The 18,092-nt window shown below is 42.9% G+C and overlaps 1 protein-coding gene across 2 annotated transcripts in view; it reads right to left on the reverse strand.

Annotated features, from left to right (window-relative positions):
- LOC130284681 (uncharacterized) overlaps positions 1-18,092 on the reverse strand; it is a 56,698-nt gene that overhangs the window by 38,298 nt on the left and 308 nt on the right. The window contains exons 2-6 of one of the 2 annotated variants that reach the window (XM_056535307.1): positions 9,497-10,741; positions 6,132-6,221; positions 4,017-4,030; positions 2,741-2,824; positions 1,606-1,665 (exon numbers count right to left, since the gene is read on the reverse strand). In XM_056535307.1, the coding sequence (XP_056391282.1) occupies positions 1,606-1,665; positions 2,741-2,824; positions 4,017-4,030; positions 6,132-6,221; positions 9,497-10,461 (1,213 nt within the window). In that variant the 5' untranslated portion in view covers positions 10,462-10,741. Of the gene's footprint in view, positions 1-1,605; positions 1,666-2,740; positions 2,828-4,016; positions 4,031-6,131; positions 6,222-9,496; positions 10,742-18,092 lie in introns of both variants that reach the window. The other variant, XM_056535306.1, reaches the window with a different exon arrangement.

Below are 18,092 nucleotides of genomic sequence, written 5' to 3' on the forward strand. Positions count from 1 at the left end.
GTAGGTCGGGGGGTCACTGTATTCTTGGTCCGGATGCCTCTTCTAGCCCCCCTGAAGTATTACACATTGATCTCGGGCTGAGACCCCTCCATCTTTTAGTATTTAAAGTGATTCCCAAGCTTGAGGCTATGGCTGTCCAGGCATACTGGAGGCCCACCGGTTGGGTGTAGAGTGAACCTGAGTGCAACCTGTGGTGACAGAGAAGAATTAGTGTTTGTGACCTATACAGGTAGGTAGAGACCGGGGACACTGACCTAGGGTATGTTCTGGAGAGAAATGTATGCTCTTTGCTGATAGGCTGACTGAGATCTAGTAAGAGCATCACACACAGGGGCATAACTATAGGGGGTGCAGAGGAAACCATCGCATTAGGGCCCTGGTGCTTAGTGGGGTCTGAAAGCACCTTTGCCCCCTAAAGGGGTACTCTGCCCCAGGACATGTTATCCTCTATCCAAAGGATAGGGGATAAGATGTCGGATCGTGGCGGTCCCACCGCTGGGGACCCCCGGGATCTCAGCTGCAGCACCCCACTGTCATTACTGTTTAGAGCAAATTCGCTATGTGCGTAATGACGGGCGATACACGGGCCGGAGCAACGTTGTCACGATCACACCCTATCGGTCCAGCTAAGATGCTAGAGAGAGTGTGATGGTGCAAGGGTTAAAGCCGCCAGACCTCTGGGTATACACTACTAGTCCCAGCAAGTCACCAAATTAACCCTGAGATAAACGTGTTTCCACCAGAGCTGCCTTCAGAAAGGTGAGCTCATATATTTAGAGATCAAAGACCAGAGCTGATTAATTAAACATTTAACCTGATAAAAGGTATCACAGTGCTATATATATAAAAATACAGGAACAAAAATATATAAAAATACAGAAACAAATGACATACAGGTACAAAAATATATAAAAGAGTTTAGCAAGACAAGTTCAGAAAACAAAAATGAAGTTCTTACAGCATGATTGTATAGCCCTCCTTCAGTGAGAGTCCAGCTCTTGTCAGCTTTGGGCACAGCCATGAACACCCTGACTCTAGCATTGTTAAATATTATATATCTGCCTTTTTGGAGGGAGACTCCATTCCCCCCTCCCCTCTGATCCCACCAGGGGGTCTTCTCTCTTCCTGGCCCTCTTATCTGGTTGATTATATGATGGGACCAGAGTGCCCCTGACATCCTGCTGCTTCAAAAAAGCCTCTGACTTCAAAGGAGATGTAAACAAACAGCCAGACCCCCAATAAAATGCAATACACAAAAAACAAAGGATACACCGTCTGAATGACCCCTCACCCCCAGGTGTTAGTTTATACACAGATACGATTATAAAACTCATGTATGTTTCCATAATCAGGCCTTGGGCCTGACAATCGTGATGTCCCGTCTCCGCCCATTGTGACGTCCCGGCCCGTCCCCTTAATGCAAGTCTATGAGAAGGGGTGTGGATGCCACGCCCCCTCCCATAGACTTGTATTAAGGGGGCAGGCCCTGCCATAATGAGGGGCGGAGCTGTGATGTCACGATGCTCCGGCCCGTGTATCGCCCGTCATTACGCACAGAGCGAGTTTGCTCCTAATCGTTCTTTGTTAGAGGTCACGACCACTCACCGGGCGCAGGAAGAATCTCACAGTCTTCATCATCTGGTTCCTTATTGCCGTTGTCTCCATCTAGTGATGAGAATGAATTAAGGTGAGGTTCATGTTCTTATCTCACCCTCAGATACATTTTTGTAATTTTTAGTTGTGCTACATTTAATCTTAATGTCATTTATAATCACATTTATAATATTAACCATTTACCACAAAACTGACATATTTGATGAATAAGCTTTACCAAATAATGGCCTAATAGACTGATTGTCAGCAAAAAGAGACAGCCTGCAACAAGAGCTGCTTTATAGAGAGAAAGTGACAGTCTGCTACAAGAGCTGCTTTATAGAGAGGGAGACAGCCTGCTACAAGAGCTGCTTTATAGAGAGGGAGACAGCCTGCTACAAGAGCTGCTTTATAGAGAGGGAGACAGCCTGCTAAAAAGCTGCTTTTTAGAGAGGGAGACAGCCTGCTACACAAGCTGCTTAAAAGAGAGAGAGTCTGCTACAAGAGCTGCATTATAGAGAGAGGCAGCCTGCTACAAGAACGGCTTTATAGAGAGACAGCCTGCTACAAGAGCTGCTTTATAGAGAGCAAGACAGCCTGCTACACAAGCTGCTTAATAGAGAGTCTGCTACAAGAGCTGCTTTATAGAGAGAGGCAGCCTGCTACAAGAGTTGCTTTATAGAGAGAGACAGCCTGCTACAAGAGTTGCTTTATAGAGAGAGACAGCCTGCTACAAGAGCTGCTTTATAGAGAGAGGCAGCCTGCTACAAGAGTTGCTTTATAGAGAGAGACAGCCTGCTACAAGAGCTGCTTTATAGAGAGAGACAGCCTGCTACAAGAGCTGCTTTAGGGTACATTCACACATGAGTCTCCGCGAGACCCGTTCACACTGCAAAATTTCAGTAGCGGACAATTCCGCCATTGAAATTGTTCCGCACAAAGAAAGAACATGTTCCGAAAGCACTGCGCAGCCGTCAATAGTGACAGCTCAGTACCCCGCGGCACTAGCGCCAAAGTATTTGTGGCAGCGGACGCCAGACGTAATCTCTACTCGCTGAATTCAGCGAGCGGAGATTCCGCAGTGTAAATGCACCCTTATAGAGAAATATTTCTGCCCACTTTTGTCCGTCTAAGATGCTATACCTACTTTTTATCTTACAATCGTTCTGTTTGTTCTCTGTGTCCTCCTGATCTGGTTCAGCCCGGATATTTCCATCTTTGCTTTTTGTTTCTGCTGAATATAAGAATTAAGATGCAGAGACTGTCACGTGGAGAACGAGACATGTGATTCTAGTGACCGGTGTGTAATGTCAGGAGAGTGTAATGTCAGGAGCATGTAATGTCAGGAGCGTGTAATGCCAGGTGCGTGTAATGTCAGGAGCGTGTAATGTCAGGAGCGTGTAATGTCAGGAGTGTGTAATGTCAGGTGCATGTAATGTCAGGAGTGTGTAATGTCAGGAGTGTGAAATGTTAGGAGCGTGTAATGTCAGGAGCATATAATGTCAGGTGCGTGTAATGTCGGGGGGGTGTAATGTCAGGAGTTTTTAATATCAGATGAGTGTAATGTCAGGAGCGTGTAATGTCAGGAGTGTGTAATGTCAGGAGTGTGTAATGTCAGGAGCGTGAAATGTCAAGAGTATGTAATGTCAGGAGCGTGTAATGTCAGGAGCGTGTAATGTCAGGAGCGTGAAATGTCAGGAGCGTGAAATGTCAGGAGCGTGTAATGTCAGGAGCGTATAATGTCAGGAGCGTGTAATGTCAGGAGCGTGTAATGTCAGGAGCGTGTAATGTCAGGATCGTGTAATGTCAGGAGCGTATAATGTCAGGAGCGTGTAATGTCAGGTGCGTGTAATGTCAGGAGTGTGTAATGTCAGGAGCATGTAATGTCAGGAGCGTGAAATGTCAGGAGCGTGAAATGTCAGGAGCGTGTAATGTCAGGAGCGTGTAATGTCAGGAGCGTGTAATGTCAGGAGCGTGTAATGTCAGGAGCGTGTAATGTCAGGAGCGTGAAATGTCAGGAGCGTGAAATGTCAGGAGCGTGTAATGTCAGGAGCGTATAATGTCAGGAGCGTGTAATGTCAGGTGCGTGTAATGTCGGGGGGTGTAATGTCAGGATCGTGTAATGTCAGGAGCGTATAATGTCAGGAGCGTGTAATGCCAGGTGCGTGTAATGTCAGGTGCGTGTAATGTCAAGACCGTTTAACGTCAGGTGTGTGTACTGTCAGGAGTGTGCAATGTCAGGAGCGTGTAATGTCAGGAGGATCAGTGAAGGACAATGTGTGATTGTTCTCCTACTCTCTGCAAACCGGCAGCTAAAATCTCCACTGAAGGTATTACCTGTCCTGGACTACACCACCCATCATCCTTATACCTGACCCCAATATTGGTATCACAGACGTCAGATCTCAGTATAGTGTCCTTACCATCGGAATCCGCTCTGTAACAAAACAAAGACATGTCAGATGAAGGAACCTCCTGCAATGAGACGCTCAGAAATAATCATGGACAATAGGATATATTTTATCATGTATGACGTCCAGGTGACACATTCTTTACTGAACTTACATTAACCCCTAAAAGACATGTGCCTTAAATTAACTGCAGTTATCAGCAGCCGGGGACTCACCAATAAGGGCTTCAACAATCACACTGATGTCTGCCATTAACCCTAATGATGCCATGATGATCATGGCATCTATAGTGAAAATGGAGCTTCTGCGTTCGGGTGCGTTCGGTGGGCTCATCGGACCCCTGCTGTATAATCATGGGGGTCCGATAAACCCACCCGAACACATAACCATGAAACATGACCATAACATAATACTGATTAGTACTATGTTCTAACATTACTCTGAACAGCACGTAGCAATCTAATGATTGCTATTAAAATGTGTAAAATATAAAAGATCCCTAATAAAAATATGAATCACACCCATTTACCCATAAAAAAAGGTTAAAAACGATAAAAAAACGACCTATTTGGTATCGCCGCGTGTGTAAATGTCTGAAATTTAAAGTTATAACGTTTTTGATTGCGCACAATGAGCTTGCGTGTTTTTTTTTTTTATTTCCCCCCGAAAAAAATAATTTATTTGCTTTGCCGTACATTTTATGGAAAAGGGAAAGATGTCATTGAAAAGTATAATTGGTTGTGCAAAAAACAACAAGCCCTCAAATAAGTCTGATAATGGAAACTAGGGATCGACCGATTATCAGTATGGCCGATATTATCTGCCGATAATCACGATTTTGGGCATTATCGGTATCGGCAATTACATTGCCGATAAGCCAATAATGCCCCGTCCCCCCGCACCGCCCCCACCGCACCGTGAACGCCCCCCCGACCCGCCGCACCGCGACTGCCCCCCCACGGTATGGATTTTTGCCCATACCGCTATACCGGTCGGGCCCCTCCCCCACCCTCCGTAATGGGGGTGGTCCGGGCCATCCATCCTTCCTTCCTGTAGTGTCCGGCGGCATTCCGGGTGGAGGGTGAACCGGTCCGGGCTGTCCTTCTTCTCCGGGCAGGCTCCAGCCTAGTATGCTGCATAGACGCCGTGACGTCAGGTGCATCGCTGTGCAACGGCGTCTATGCAGCGTTACTAGGCCGGAGCCTGCCCGGAGTGGAGAAGAGGACCCCCCGGAGAAGAAGGACAGCCCGGACCGGTTCACCCTCCACCCGGAATGCCGCCGGACACTACAGGAAGGATGGATGGCCCGGACCACCCTGCCCGGACGATCCCTGCAGCAACTGGGAAGGTGAGTCAGGGTTCTGGGATGGACAGGGGTCTGTATAATATACTATACCTACAGTAGGCCCTCCAGCTGTTGAGGCCCTCCAGCTGTTGCAAAACTACAACTCCCAGCATGCCCGGACAGCCAATGGCTGTCCGGGCATGCTGGGAGTAGTAGTTTTGCAACAGCTGGAGGCACCCCTAGGCGCGGTGCGGCGCGGCGGGGGGAGCGGTGGCGGTGATAGGTCTCAGGACCCCCGATCAGGCAGGGGGAGAGAAGCGGGTGGTGGTGGCCTATGGCACCGCAAAAGCCACTGCAGTGCATTGTTTTAATATCCGATCGGATAAATAGCCGATAACTTATACCGGAATATCGGTATAAGTTATCGGCTATCGGCTCTAACCTCCACCGATTATCGGTATCGGCTCTAAAAAACCGATATCGGTCGATCCCTAATGGAAACCTTAAAACGAAACCTATGTCCTCAAAGGGGAACTCTGACACATTCGTACTTTTCCCGCATACACAGGATTCTGCACGAAGAGTCAGAGATACAGCGTTCATGTCTATCTTGCTCTCCCATAGAGATACATGGAGGGGCATGTCAGCCAACGCTTTGTGCCGTGGTCAACATTAATCCGGGCATGAAGAGGGCCAGGGAGCCGGGCAAGAGATCAGCGGGGGTCCCAGCAGTCAACCCCCACAATCAGACACTTAGGATTCTGTGGAAAGGGATAAGTACTTATGTACCAGAGTTACCCTTTAAGGGATTATGGATATTTATATCAGTGGTAAATACTTACAGTAAGTTAACAAATGATGGACATATTCCATGGAATAACGTAGACCATAATGTAGACAATGTAGACCAGAATGGTGAGTTTGCTGGTGACCTGTGTAAGAAAAATAAATATATATAGTTGATAAGTATCTGGACTGGTGTAAGATGAAGGAAGTGCAGGATAAAGCTGTGAGGGAACACGAAGCGTTAATGAAAAGTTTTCTACGTGAACTCTTGCGGTACTGCATCTAAACGCGGGCAGTTTTTCGTTAACCAGTAAAGCAGATGATTCGGTACATGATACAATTATTGGCAAAACACAATTCACGAAGCAGCTTTAAGACTAAAATCAGATGTGGATCCTAGATTGGATTTAACAGTAGTGTTGAGCGCAAATATTCGAAATGCTAATTTTTACCGCAAATATCGGCACTTCGCGATTTTGCGAATATTTACAATATATAGTGATATATATTTGTAATGTCTAACATTTTTTTTTAATGGGAATTTATGCGAATATTTATGCGAATATCGGCACTTCCAGACTGGACACTGATCCCTCCCTTCTTTTAGGAGAAAGCTATAATTGCGCATGCGCACTATGCAAATTTAATGTCAAATTTTTTTACAGAAAAAAAAAAAAAGAGAACGAACGTAGCAAATATGCAAATTTCGCGAACGTAGGATGGATATTCGTCCATATGTTCCCAAGATATGGCGAATTTGAATATGTCCCCTGCCGCTCATCACTATTAAAGGGGACCTCTCATCAAATAAACTTTTGATATATTTTAGATGAATGAATGTTGAATAACTTTCCAATAGCATGTTAATGAGAAATATGCTTCTTTCTATTGTATTTTTCCCGATCAGTCCTGTCAGCAATCACTTCTGACTCATGCTGGAGTCCTAAAGACTCAGAGCTGCCAGCCTGCTTTGTTCACAGCCAAACAGGCTGTGAACAAAGCAGGCTGGCAGCTCTGAGCGTTCTCCTTGGTGAACAAAGCAGACTGGCAGCTCGTAGTGTTTAGGACTCCAGCACGAGTCTGAAATGCTTGCTGCCAGGACCGGTAGAGAGACCCCTAGTGGTCATTTCTTCAAAGTGGAAAATTTAATAGAAAGAAGCATATTTTTTAATAACATGCAATTGTAAAGTTATTCTGCATACATTAATCTATAATATATCAAAAGTTTTTTTGATGAGAGGTACCCTTTAAACAGATGCTACTTCTAAATTTGGATTTAAAAGAAAAAAAAAGGGTAGAAGAATCTGTTCTTTATATTCTCTTACGGGGACATTTATCAACGTTGCTTTGGTAAGCGAGTTCTGTGGGCATTTTTTCTTGCTTTTGGTTTTGCTTATGTACGACACATTTATTAAACTATCACAGGGGGTTGATAAATTTGGCGCACATAAGCAAAAACCGATAAATGACTTCAGAACAGCACTTTGCCGCTTTGACAAAAATGTGTTTATATATATATATATATATATATATATATATATATATATATATATGTGTGTAAATATCTGAACTATTAAAATAAAATGTTAATGATACCGTACGGTGAACGGCGTGAACGTAAAAATAAAAAAAAATTCCAAAATAGATGCTTTTTTACAACATTGTATTCCCCAAGAAAATTAATACAAAATGGATTAAAAGTTCTATATAAGCAAATATGGTATCAATAAAAAGTACAGATCACGGCGCAAAAAATGAGCCCTCATACCGCCGCTTATACTGAAAAATGAAAAAGTTATAGGTCTTCAAAATAGGGGGATTTTAAACGTACTAATTTGGTTAAAAAGTTTGCGATTTTTTTAAGCGCAACAGTAATAGAAAAGTACATTATCATGGGTAAGATTTTAATCATATTGATCCAAATAATAAAGAACACACGTCATTTTTACCATAAATTGTACGGCACGAAAACAAAACCTTCCAAAATTAGCAAAATTGCGGTTTTCTTTTTAATATTACCACACAAATAGTATTTTTTTGGTTGTGCCCTACATTTTATGGTAAAGTGAGTGATGGCATTAAAACGGACAACTGGCCGCGCTAAAAACAAGCCCTCATACTAGTCTGTGAATGAAAATATAAAAGAGTTATGATTTTTTGAAGGCGAGGAGGAAAAAACGAAAACGTAAAAATTAAATTGTCTGAGTCCTTAAGGTCCAAATGGGCTGAGTCCTTAAGGGGTTAATGTAATTTGCTGTAATTAAATACAATGGCCCTCATTTACTATTCTAAACCCGACCTCTTTTGTCGGGTTTTTTTGTCGCATCTTTGTCTCCGCCATGTCGCAGACATCGTGCGCCAGTCTGCGACACTATGCGACATTTTTTCCCGACGGACCTGATGTGGATTCTCCCAAACCCGAAAAAGGGGCGTTACCCGACATTTCTGAGCTTTCCGACTTATTTATAAAGGTTTCCAACCCGAATTTGTTGAATTGTTGTGGATTTTTTCCCGACAGCTCAGAGGAGTTGGAAACCAAAACCTACAAAACCCACGTGCGACAAACAGGATGCGACATAATAATAAATACCAGGGGGAAAAAGCAGTCGGGTAAGAAAGCAACATAGACTTACAACCCAATTTTCTAAGTAAATGAGGGCCAATGTGTTTCTGATGCAGTACTGCACTGTGTAAGAGCACCTTGAAGGAAAAGTGGTAAACGCTCACTTTATAGGCAAATGTAATTACCTGTGGCATAAAAATCAGAAGGGCTCTAAAGGATTAAATGTTTTACATCTCTTAGAGCAGATTTACTGTTACTCAAGTCTACAATTTTTTTTAGGAGATTTAGGTCGAGTGCATGTGGCTGAATCCGAGCCCCTAAGTGTTCACCAATGACCACGCAATGTTGCTGATATTATGGGCAACATTGTGCAACCATTGATAAACGCATGAGGGGCCTGGTTTCGGCCTGCGGCAAAAGCGGCCTTAAAGGGGTATTCTGGGCAAAAACATTTTATACCCTATCCAAAGGATAGGAGATAAGATGTCTGAACGCGGAGGGCCACTGCTGGGACCCCCCACAATCTCTCTGCAGCACCCGCATTCTACTGGGGACGTGATGTCACGGCACGCCCCCTCCATTCATGTCTATGGGAGGGGACATGACATGAATGGAGGGGGCGGGACGTGACATCACGAGGGGGCATGGCATGACATCACAACCCCTACCACGGGAACCCAGAGTTCTAAGCCTACTGTTTAAAATGTTGGGTGCTGCAAAGAGATTGCGGGAGGTCCCAGTGTGGACCCCCACAATCAGACATCTTATCCCCTATCCTTTGGATAGGGGATTAGATGTCTAGGGATGGACTACCCCTTTAAATACACCATGTGGCAACAAAGAGATAATAATACATACTTAGTGGTTAGTGGTAACTTTGATGATATCGTCTCCTCTAATGTCATTGCTGATGTCTCCTCTGATGTCATTGCTGTCGTCTCCTCTGATGTCATTGCTGTCATCTCCTCTGATGTCATTGCTGTCATCTTCTCTGTTGTCATTGCTGTCATCTCCTCTGATATTGTTGCTGACTTCTCCTCTGATGTCATTGCTGACTTCTCCTCTGATGTCATTGCTGTCATCTCCTCTGATGTCATTGCTGACTTCTCCTCTGATGTCATTGCTGTCATCTCCTCTGATGTCATTGCTGACTTCTCCTCTGATGTCATTGCTGATGTCTCCTCTGATGTCATTGCTGTTGTCTCCTCTGAGGTCATTGCTGTCATCTCCTCTGATGTCATTGCTGTAATTTCCTCTGATGTCATTGCTGTCATCTCCTCTGATGTCATTGCTGACGTCTCCTCTGATATTGTTGCTGACTTATCCTCTGATGTCATTGCTGACTTCTCCTCTGATGTCATTACTGTCATCTCCTCTGATGTCATTGCTGACTTCTCCTCTGATGTCATTGCTGACTTCTCCTCTGATGCTGTTTCTGACTTCTTCTCTGATGTCATTGCTGTCGTCTCCTCTGATGTCATTGCTGACTTCTCCTCTGATGTCATTGCTGATGTTTCCTCTGATGTTGCTGCTGACGCCTCCTCTGATGTCGTTGCTGACTTCTCCTCTGATGTCATTGCTGATGTTTCCTCTGATGTCATTGCTGACTTCTCCTCTGATGTCATTGCTGATGTTTCCTCTGATGTCATTGCTGACTTCTCCTCTGATGTTGTTGCTGACGTTTCCTCCGATGTCATTTCTGATGTCTCCTCTGATGTCATTGCTGACTTCTCCTCTGATGTCGTTGCTGACTTCTCCTCTGATGTCATTGCTGACTTCTCCTTTGCTGTGTCTCCAGTGATTTCTTTTTCATCGGTGGACATAATAGTTGATGCTTTATTTATTGCCTCTTGTCTTTCTGTGTATTCTCCCTTCTATAAAGTTTTTCTTCCTCAGCTTATTTTAGATCCCAGAGTCCAGACCGCTCTTGTGGTTCCTCGTTCTTGCAGCCCGATCTATCACTTTTCCAGCTCTGCTATATCTAAATGAACCCTTATTCTTCTTGGTACTCAGTTAATTTGAGGTTTCTCTGTGTGCCTGACTGATCTGAGGTATAGAGGACATTCAGCTTCCCAGATGACGCATAAAAAGTGAACTTTATTCCTAGAAAAAACAGGTTACAAGTAAAGAAACTGTTGGAAACATAGACAACTGTTAAAACACCGTCTGGTCCGTATAGTCCACCCTTACATTATTATGGGAATTTATATTGAATAGTGGCTTACCCACCAATTATACTAAGTGCCCAAACCTGTACCAACTTAGAATACCTTAATATTATATGTAAAATATTGATATGGCTCCTTTAGGCTTCACAACTGAAATGCCTTGAGTATTATAGAAATAATATTTACCCAATAAATAAATAATGTTTGCTCAGTATATAAATAAAGAAATATACAGTATAAGTAAATAAAGTTGCTTAGTATATAACTAAATGAAGAAATAAATATATAAATTAATTAATAAAATGTTCTGAGTATATAGGCAAAATTTCTGTTTACTTATTGATTAGCACATGTAGATTTTATACCCTAAATTGCACTTGCAATTCATAAGAAGAAAAAGCACAGATAAAGATAGATTAAACCACAAACAAAAAACATAAAAAAATATGCAAAATAAAATAAATATGTATAAAATCCCCAGTAGAAATAGTCTACGTGCTCAGTAAGTGTACGGCTGATCGCCAATGATTGTCCAGTTGAACAGTCTGTCATGCTTAGAAGTTTACAGAAAGTGTAATCCACATATAGAAGGAAAGATGATTGTAATGTCCGTTTATCTGTATTTTGTATTTTCTGCTTTGCGTCCTGTTCAGACATTGCTTGCGCCTGAACATTTTCTGTGTTAATTCTCCCTGGGATGGGAAGAGTTAACCTTTCTGACTTACGCACTGGGAGGATAAATAAGACTCTTCAGATGCTGTTCTGTGCTGGTGATTAGACCTGTATTCTGTCAATGTTGGATTGATGTTCACTATGTCTGTCTGTGCACAATGTCTGCTTTGTGTTTCTTTGGTCCATATTCACACTGTGCGTTTTGTCAGTCCTGTTTTGGTTTGATCCTGGATCTTTGAGGATGGAATGCTGTTCTGAACTTTGTGCTATCCGTCTATCTAGGAGTTAGTGTGTGAGTGAGTTCTGTGTCTGTACCCATGTTTGCTTATATTTTGGATTTTTGCTTCCTCCTAGACTAGTATCCTGTTCACGCTGTGGAGAGTGTCCGCAGGCTAAGAGCCTATTTGGCTTTAGTATTGATGTCCCTCCATGATTGGAGTGGGGCGTCCAGTGTGTTCCTTGTTCTGAGTCCAGTGTGAACAGAGCCCTTGATTTCCTGACCCATTTAGTGTTATGCCATTCAGTTAACCTGTTCATCCCCTGCATTTCCTGGTTTTGACTGCTGTATACTTATCCTTATATCTAGTCTTGTTCATATTATCATATATGCCGTTCATCTTGATTCCGGTTTCTGAAGTGTATGTTAGTATGCTATATCCTGCCTTGTATGTATTTATATATCTGTTTGTTGGTTATGTTCCTGATCTGTTCCCTGACTTTGTACAGTTCCATTTGTGTTGTTGACTTTGACGCCCATGCACTTTAGGGCAAGGAAGGGACCGGTGCTTAGTTGTCATTCACCGCTAGGGTGTCTAGGCAAGTTGGCAGGGAGAGTGGTCTTAGGGACAGCTTTAGGGCCCACTACTCACTGTTCCCTGCTTCCAAATCATAACAGTGATAACTCACAAGTAACCACCTCCTGATTCACACTAACCGCGATGTTCGCAGTTATGCTGAGATAAGTCAGAGGATGGCATCCTGATGCCTCGTAGTTGAAGTCATAGCGGAGGAGTGCGGCAGTCTATGAATTTTTATGCATCCCACTTTAATAGTGTCATCAAATATTTTAGGACACTATTTTATGTGTGATAGATAAAAATGCATATATACATTATTGGTCTATCAATATATTTGCTCAGCATTTATTCCTATTGCAAATATTATGTTTTTCCTACATATGCTATGCGATTTCATACATATTTCAACAGTTTTCCACATAAGGGCATATTTAAATGTTTAATCAAATTTGTTTATTTTTTATTAATTAATTTTATTCATTTATTTACTGAGCAAACATTATTTATTTATTTATTTATTTATTTATTTATTTAATCCATGTGTTGAGTAAATATTATTTCTATAATACTCAAGAAATTTTTTGTTTCATTTTTTACACACACACACACACACACACACACACACACACACACACACACACATATATTTATCTTGGGATAGATATACAAAAAGTAAACAGCAAAGGCATCAAATAACCTAATGTTTTCAATTGCAGTAGAAAGTATCTTAAAGAGGTACTCCGCCCTTAGACATCTGATCCCCTATCCAAAGTGCTGCACCCGCCATTCGTTAAGAACGTCGGGTTCAATGCCGGAGGCTTGTGATGTCATGATGTCTCGGCCACCCCCCTCAATGCAAGTCTATGGGAGGGGGCGTGACACTCGTGATGTGTGTGTAGGGGGCTGCACCCTACCCACCTTTTATAAGCCTGTAAAGTAAGCGAGGTGGGGGGCAGGGTAAAGAAAGAATCCTGAGTCGGCACCTGGGCGCTGATTGAACTAAACAAATAATTAAGAGATAGAACGTAGCGAGGCAACCTGAGGACAGCCGGGAGGAGGACATGAAAACATTAGGAAAAGTCATCGAATGTCCAGAAAAGGACATACAGAAGAGTAAGTCTCTGGTGAACAGATCGACAAGATGAGAACGGACATCGTCACCGAAGTGTATCAAGTCAAACACAAAAGCATGAGATAGTTAAAGGGATATTCTGGAATTTTTATTTATTTGACTATGTTAGAGGGGATATAAAGTTAGTGTAGCTCATAATATAGCAGCATAGAAGAGTCAGGAGGCACTCACCACGCTATACGTTCCGGTATGTGTTTGTGCAAGAGAAGGAATAGATCGGCGAAAGGCTCTACTACAATCTGAAGCGAAAGTAAGTCCCTTTATTTACTTATATATATATATGGCAACAGTAGAATACAGCAGCACACTGCTAGCACAAAGATATAGATAAAACATGAGTATATAGATACAACACGAAAAGCTATACAGCTATGGTGCAAGAAATGAAAATATAAAATTATGAAATTATGAAATAGTGAGGTACTTAGCTTTCAATTTGGTGGCCAAATAGCTTGGACTGTCTTGGATGTTTCAGATCCTGCAATGCCTGCTGAACTGTTCACACAGAGGCATATTCATAGTGTAGGGTCCATCCCAATGAGGTCACTTTACCGCGGTGGGACGGTCCAAGCTATTTGGACGCCAAATTGCAAGCTAAGTACCTCACTATTTCATAACTTCATAATTTTATATTTCCATTTCTTGCACCATAGCTGTATAGCTTTTCGTGTTGTATCTATATACTCATGTTTTATCTATATCTTTGTGCTAGGAGTGTGCTGCTGTATTCTCCTGTTGCTGTATATTTAGCCCAAGCAGCCTGCACCTGTAAGCCAGGTCCATATAATAGTTTGGAATCAATAGTGCTGGCCAACTTATTCTTTGGTTATATATATATATATATATATATATATATATATATATATATATATATATTAGTTATGTTTCCTATTACTGCCTTTTGTATACTCCATGTGCTGCTGTTTTGTATATAAGTCTTTTTTACTCCACTGTTTGTTTTTAACCATGCACATTTTGCTTGTTTTTAATTGTGTAGAAAGTGTTAACACCCCTTGCTCTGATGTCACGGGGACAGGTGGATTTGACCACCCTGACGTGGGAGCAGGGGCGTGGTAAGAAGAAGCTATAATCTCCTCTGGTGTTTGGCGACCTTGCCTGCATGTTTTTAAGTTGTAACCGCACCATACAATAAAGAAGTTCCTGTTCACACAGTATACCGTGGTGAGTGCCTCCTGACCCTTCTATGCTACCAATATAACTTTTTTATTTTTCCACCAACGGCTCATATTTTGCACCGTGATCTAAAGATTTTATCTGTACCATTGTTTGTTTTGATCAGACTTTTTTTTATCACTTTTTATTCTTTTGACTGTGCGGTTTAATTAATGATATATTTTTTATAGTTCAGACGTTTACCCCATATGTTTATTTTTATTATGTTTCTATATTTTTTTATATGGAAATTGGGAAAAGGGGTTTGGGAATAAAGAAGGGGTTAATAAGTGTGTTTTTAAACTTTTTTTTTTTTTACACTTAGGGGACTTTAAGGAGGAATATTTTGATTCCTCATAAAGATCAATGTGGTAAGGAGGAGAGGTAAGCCCTCCAGCTACCTCCACAGTGGGTCAGCCCCCCGCCCAACAATCACACTGCGGGAGGGGGGGGGGGGCGATCCACACCACTGGACCACCAGGGACAGGATAAAGGCACCTTTAGACGCCTCTCTCAAAGCTTTGACAGCAGCGATCTAAAGGGTTAATAGCCGGCAGATCGCCACATGTCGCCTATTAACTCCGGCCCCCAGCTACAGGAATCAGGGGGGCCGGCCGATATGTCGCGGGCTCGCCATACCACCTTAACGGCACATGGACGAGTATACATGTCCATGGTCGTTAAGGTGTTAATAAAAAAATCAAGAACTTGATTAAATAGCAAACAACCAGTTAATGTTCCCCAAAAGGTAAGCAATTATTTATAAATGTCTCTTTGATGGGTTGCGCTGTAAATACACACTTTCGTATCTCGCTGTAGAGTGATTACGTTAAAGTCAATGTGCAGCGCTGCAGGTACACTCTTTTTGTTCCACACTGTAGTGTGATTGCGCTATAAGTTAATTGGTGGATATTAAGTAACAGAGTTTACTAGAGATGTCGTGACCGTGTGTCTGATGGTCGTCTCTGATGTTGATGGCTCGGGCGGCGCTGAGCCGTAAGTCTATTGCTGAGAAAAACTGGTATATAGCAGGGTAAGTGCGCTCTGCAGCACTGTAGTCCCCCTGTTTGCAGCCCACTCTACTCTGGGCTACTTTGAATATACAGGGCTACTTTGAATATAAGTCATGAGTGGGGTGGGAATTGGTACCAAGTACCTCTTACCTGTGGCGCCAATGAAAGGCGCTCCTTCTTTCAAACTGAAGGATCGATGTCCCGGATGAGTCTCTCGTTGTTACTCAGCAAAGTAAGAGTACAGTGTTGCAGTAAGGGTGAATAGTATGTTGGGGTGTTTGCAATAATAGGGTGGCCGGCTAGACGCGTTTCAGGGAGCCTTTTTTCAGTAGCTGATGGCTCCAGGAAAACAATGGCTTTATATAACCCCTGCATCAATTTGTTGGCCAGGTAACAGGTGTAAGGCTGGGTTCACACTACGTTTTTGCCATACTGTTTTCAATCCGTTTTTCTAAAGAAAACCGTATGGCAAAAAAACGGATGGAACAGTATGGGGAAAAAAGTAAACCGTATGCGTTTTTAAACAGTATACTGTTTTTAAAAGTGCATACAGTTCCGTCAGTTTTTATTTTAAAAAAACCCATACGTTTTTGAAAATGTCCATTTTTAATGGGAGGGGTCTTGGGTGGGGACTTTAGGATGCAAATGCGCATGTGCAAAGTAAAAACGTATACGTTTTTCCCGTATGGAACCGTATACATGTGCGTTTCCCATTGACGTCCATGTTTAAAAAAAAACGTATGCGGTTGCAGTACGTTTTTTAAACCGGAGTCAAAACCGTGGTTGACCACAATTTTGTCTCCGGTTTAAAAACCGTACTGCAACCGCATATGTTTTTTTTTAACATGGACGTCAATGGGAAACGCACATGTATACGGTTCCATACGGGACAAACGTATACGTTTTTACTTTGCACATGCGCATTTGAATCCTAAAGTCCCCACCCAAGACCCCTCCCATTAAAAATGGACAAAATGTTCAAAAACGTATGGGTTTTTTTCTACAAAAACGGACGGAACAGTATGCACTTTTAAAAACAGTATACTGTTTAAAAACCCATACGGCTTACTTTTTCCCATACTGTTCCATCCGTTTTTTTCCCATAAGGTTTTTGATAGAAAACGTATGCGGGAACCGTAGTTGAAAAACGTAGTGTGAACCCAGCCTAACCTGGACTGGTACTAAAGTCACCTTATGATGGATAAACCATTTAGGCCGGAGGTCTCAGAACTGAGAGCAGAGTCCCCGACATAACATCGTTCACATTCCTCCAGACATTTCTTTTTTTGTAGATACTGTATATAGTCGGCACTTGTGACACCATGTGAGAAAGTCCATCAAATCTCAGCTGGTAATTGTGCAGTTATTTAGGTGCTCACCTAAATAAACCTCCAGGCATAACATAAGATAGAAAATACAGCGGCACTCATGTTCTACAGGTATCCAGGTTCTTTATTCCAGTGAGAACAGCAAGTTACATCAGGAGGGAGCAAGATGACAGGACGTTGTCCTGTCATCTTGCACCCTCCTGATGTAACTTGCTGTCCTCATTGGAATAAAGTACCTGGATTTTTTCACCTGCAGAACTTGAGTTCCATTGTATTTTTATATCCTATGTTATGTTTTCTTTAATTGTGTTCATGGAATACCCTGCAGACTGGCTTAAAGGGGTACTCCGGCCCCTAGACATCTGATCCCCTATCCAAAGGATAGGGGATAAGATGTCAGATCGCCGGGGTCCCGCTGCTGGGGACCCCGGGGATCGCTGCTGCAGCACCCCGCTATCATTACTGCACAGAGCGAGATCGCTCTGCACGTAATGACAGGCAATACAGGGGCTGGAGCATCGTTACGTCACGGCTTCGCCCCTCATGATGTAACGGCCCGCCCCTGTCAATACAAGTCTATTTGAGGGGGCGTGGCGGTCATCACACCCCCTGCCATAGACTTGCATAAAGGGGACGGGCCGTGATGTCATGAGGGGCGGAGCCATGATGTCACGCTGCTCCGGCCCCTGTATCGGACGTCATTACGCACAGAGCGAACTCACTCTGTGCAGTAATGATGGCGGGGTGCCGCAGTGGCGATCCCCGGGGTCCCCAGCAGCGGGACCGCGGTGATCTAACATCTTATCCCCTATCCTTTGGATAGGGGATAAGATGCCAGGGGCATCTACCCCTTTAAATTTTCTCTGTGGCATACAGCTGCTAAAATATACTGGAAGGGTAAAGATTTTTTCATAGAAGTAATTTACAAATCTGTTTAACTTTCTGGCACCAGTTCATTTAAAAAAAAAAGTTTTCCACCGGAGTACCCCTTTAAGGAAGTAGAATCTCCCAAAGCAATTATAGGAATGGTGGGGGGATGGTGGTAGAGGAAGAACATGCAGGAGATAGAGGGTATATAGTGTATGACAGGGGTAAGATCTGTATATAGTGACTGGTAATGGAAATGTATTCTATTTGTACCCTGAGGAGTGACCGGGGACGTCACATGTAG

This window comes from Hyla sarda, chromosome 8 (assembly GCF_029499605.1).
Source record: "Hyla sarda isolate aHylSar1 chromosome 8, aHylSar1.hap1, whole genome shotgun sequence".
In the NCBI taxonomy this organism is placed as follows: Eukaryota; Metazoa; Chordata; class Amphibia; order Anura; family Hylidae; genus Hyla; species Hyla sarda.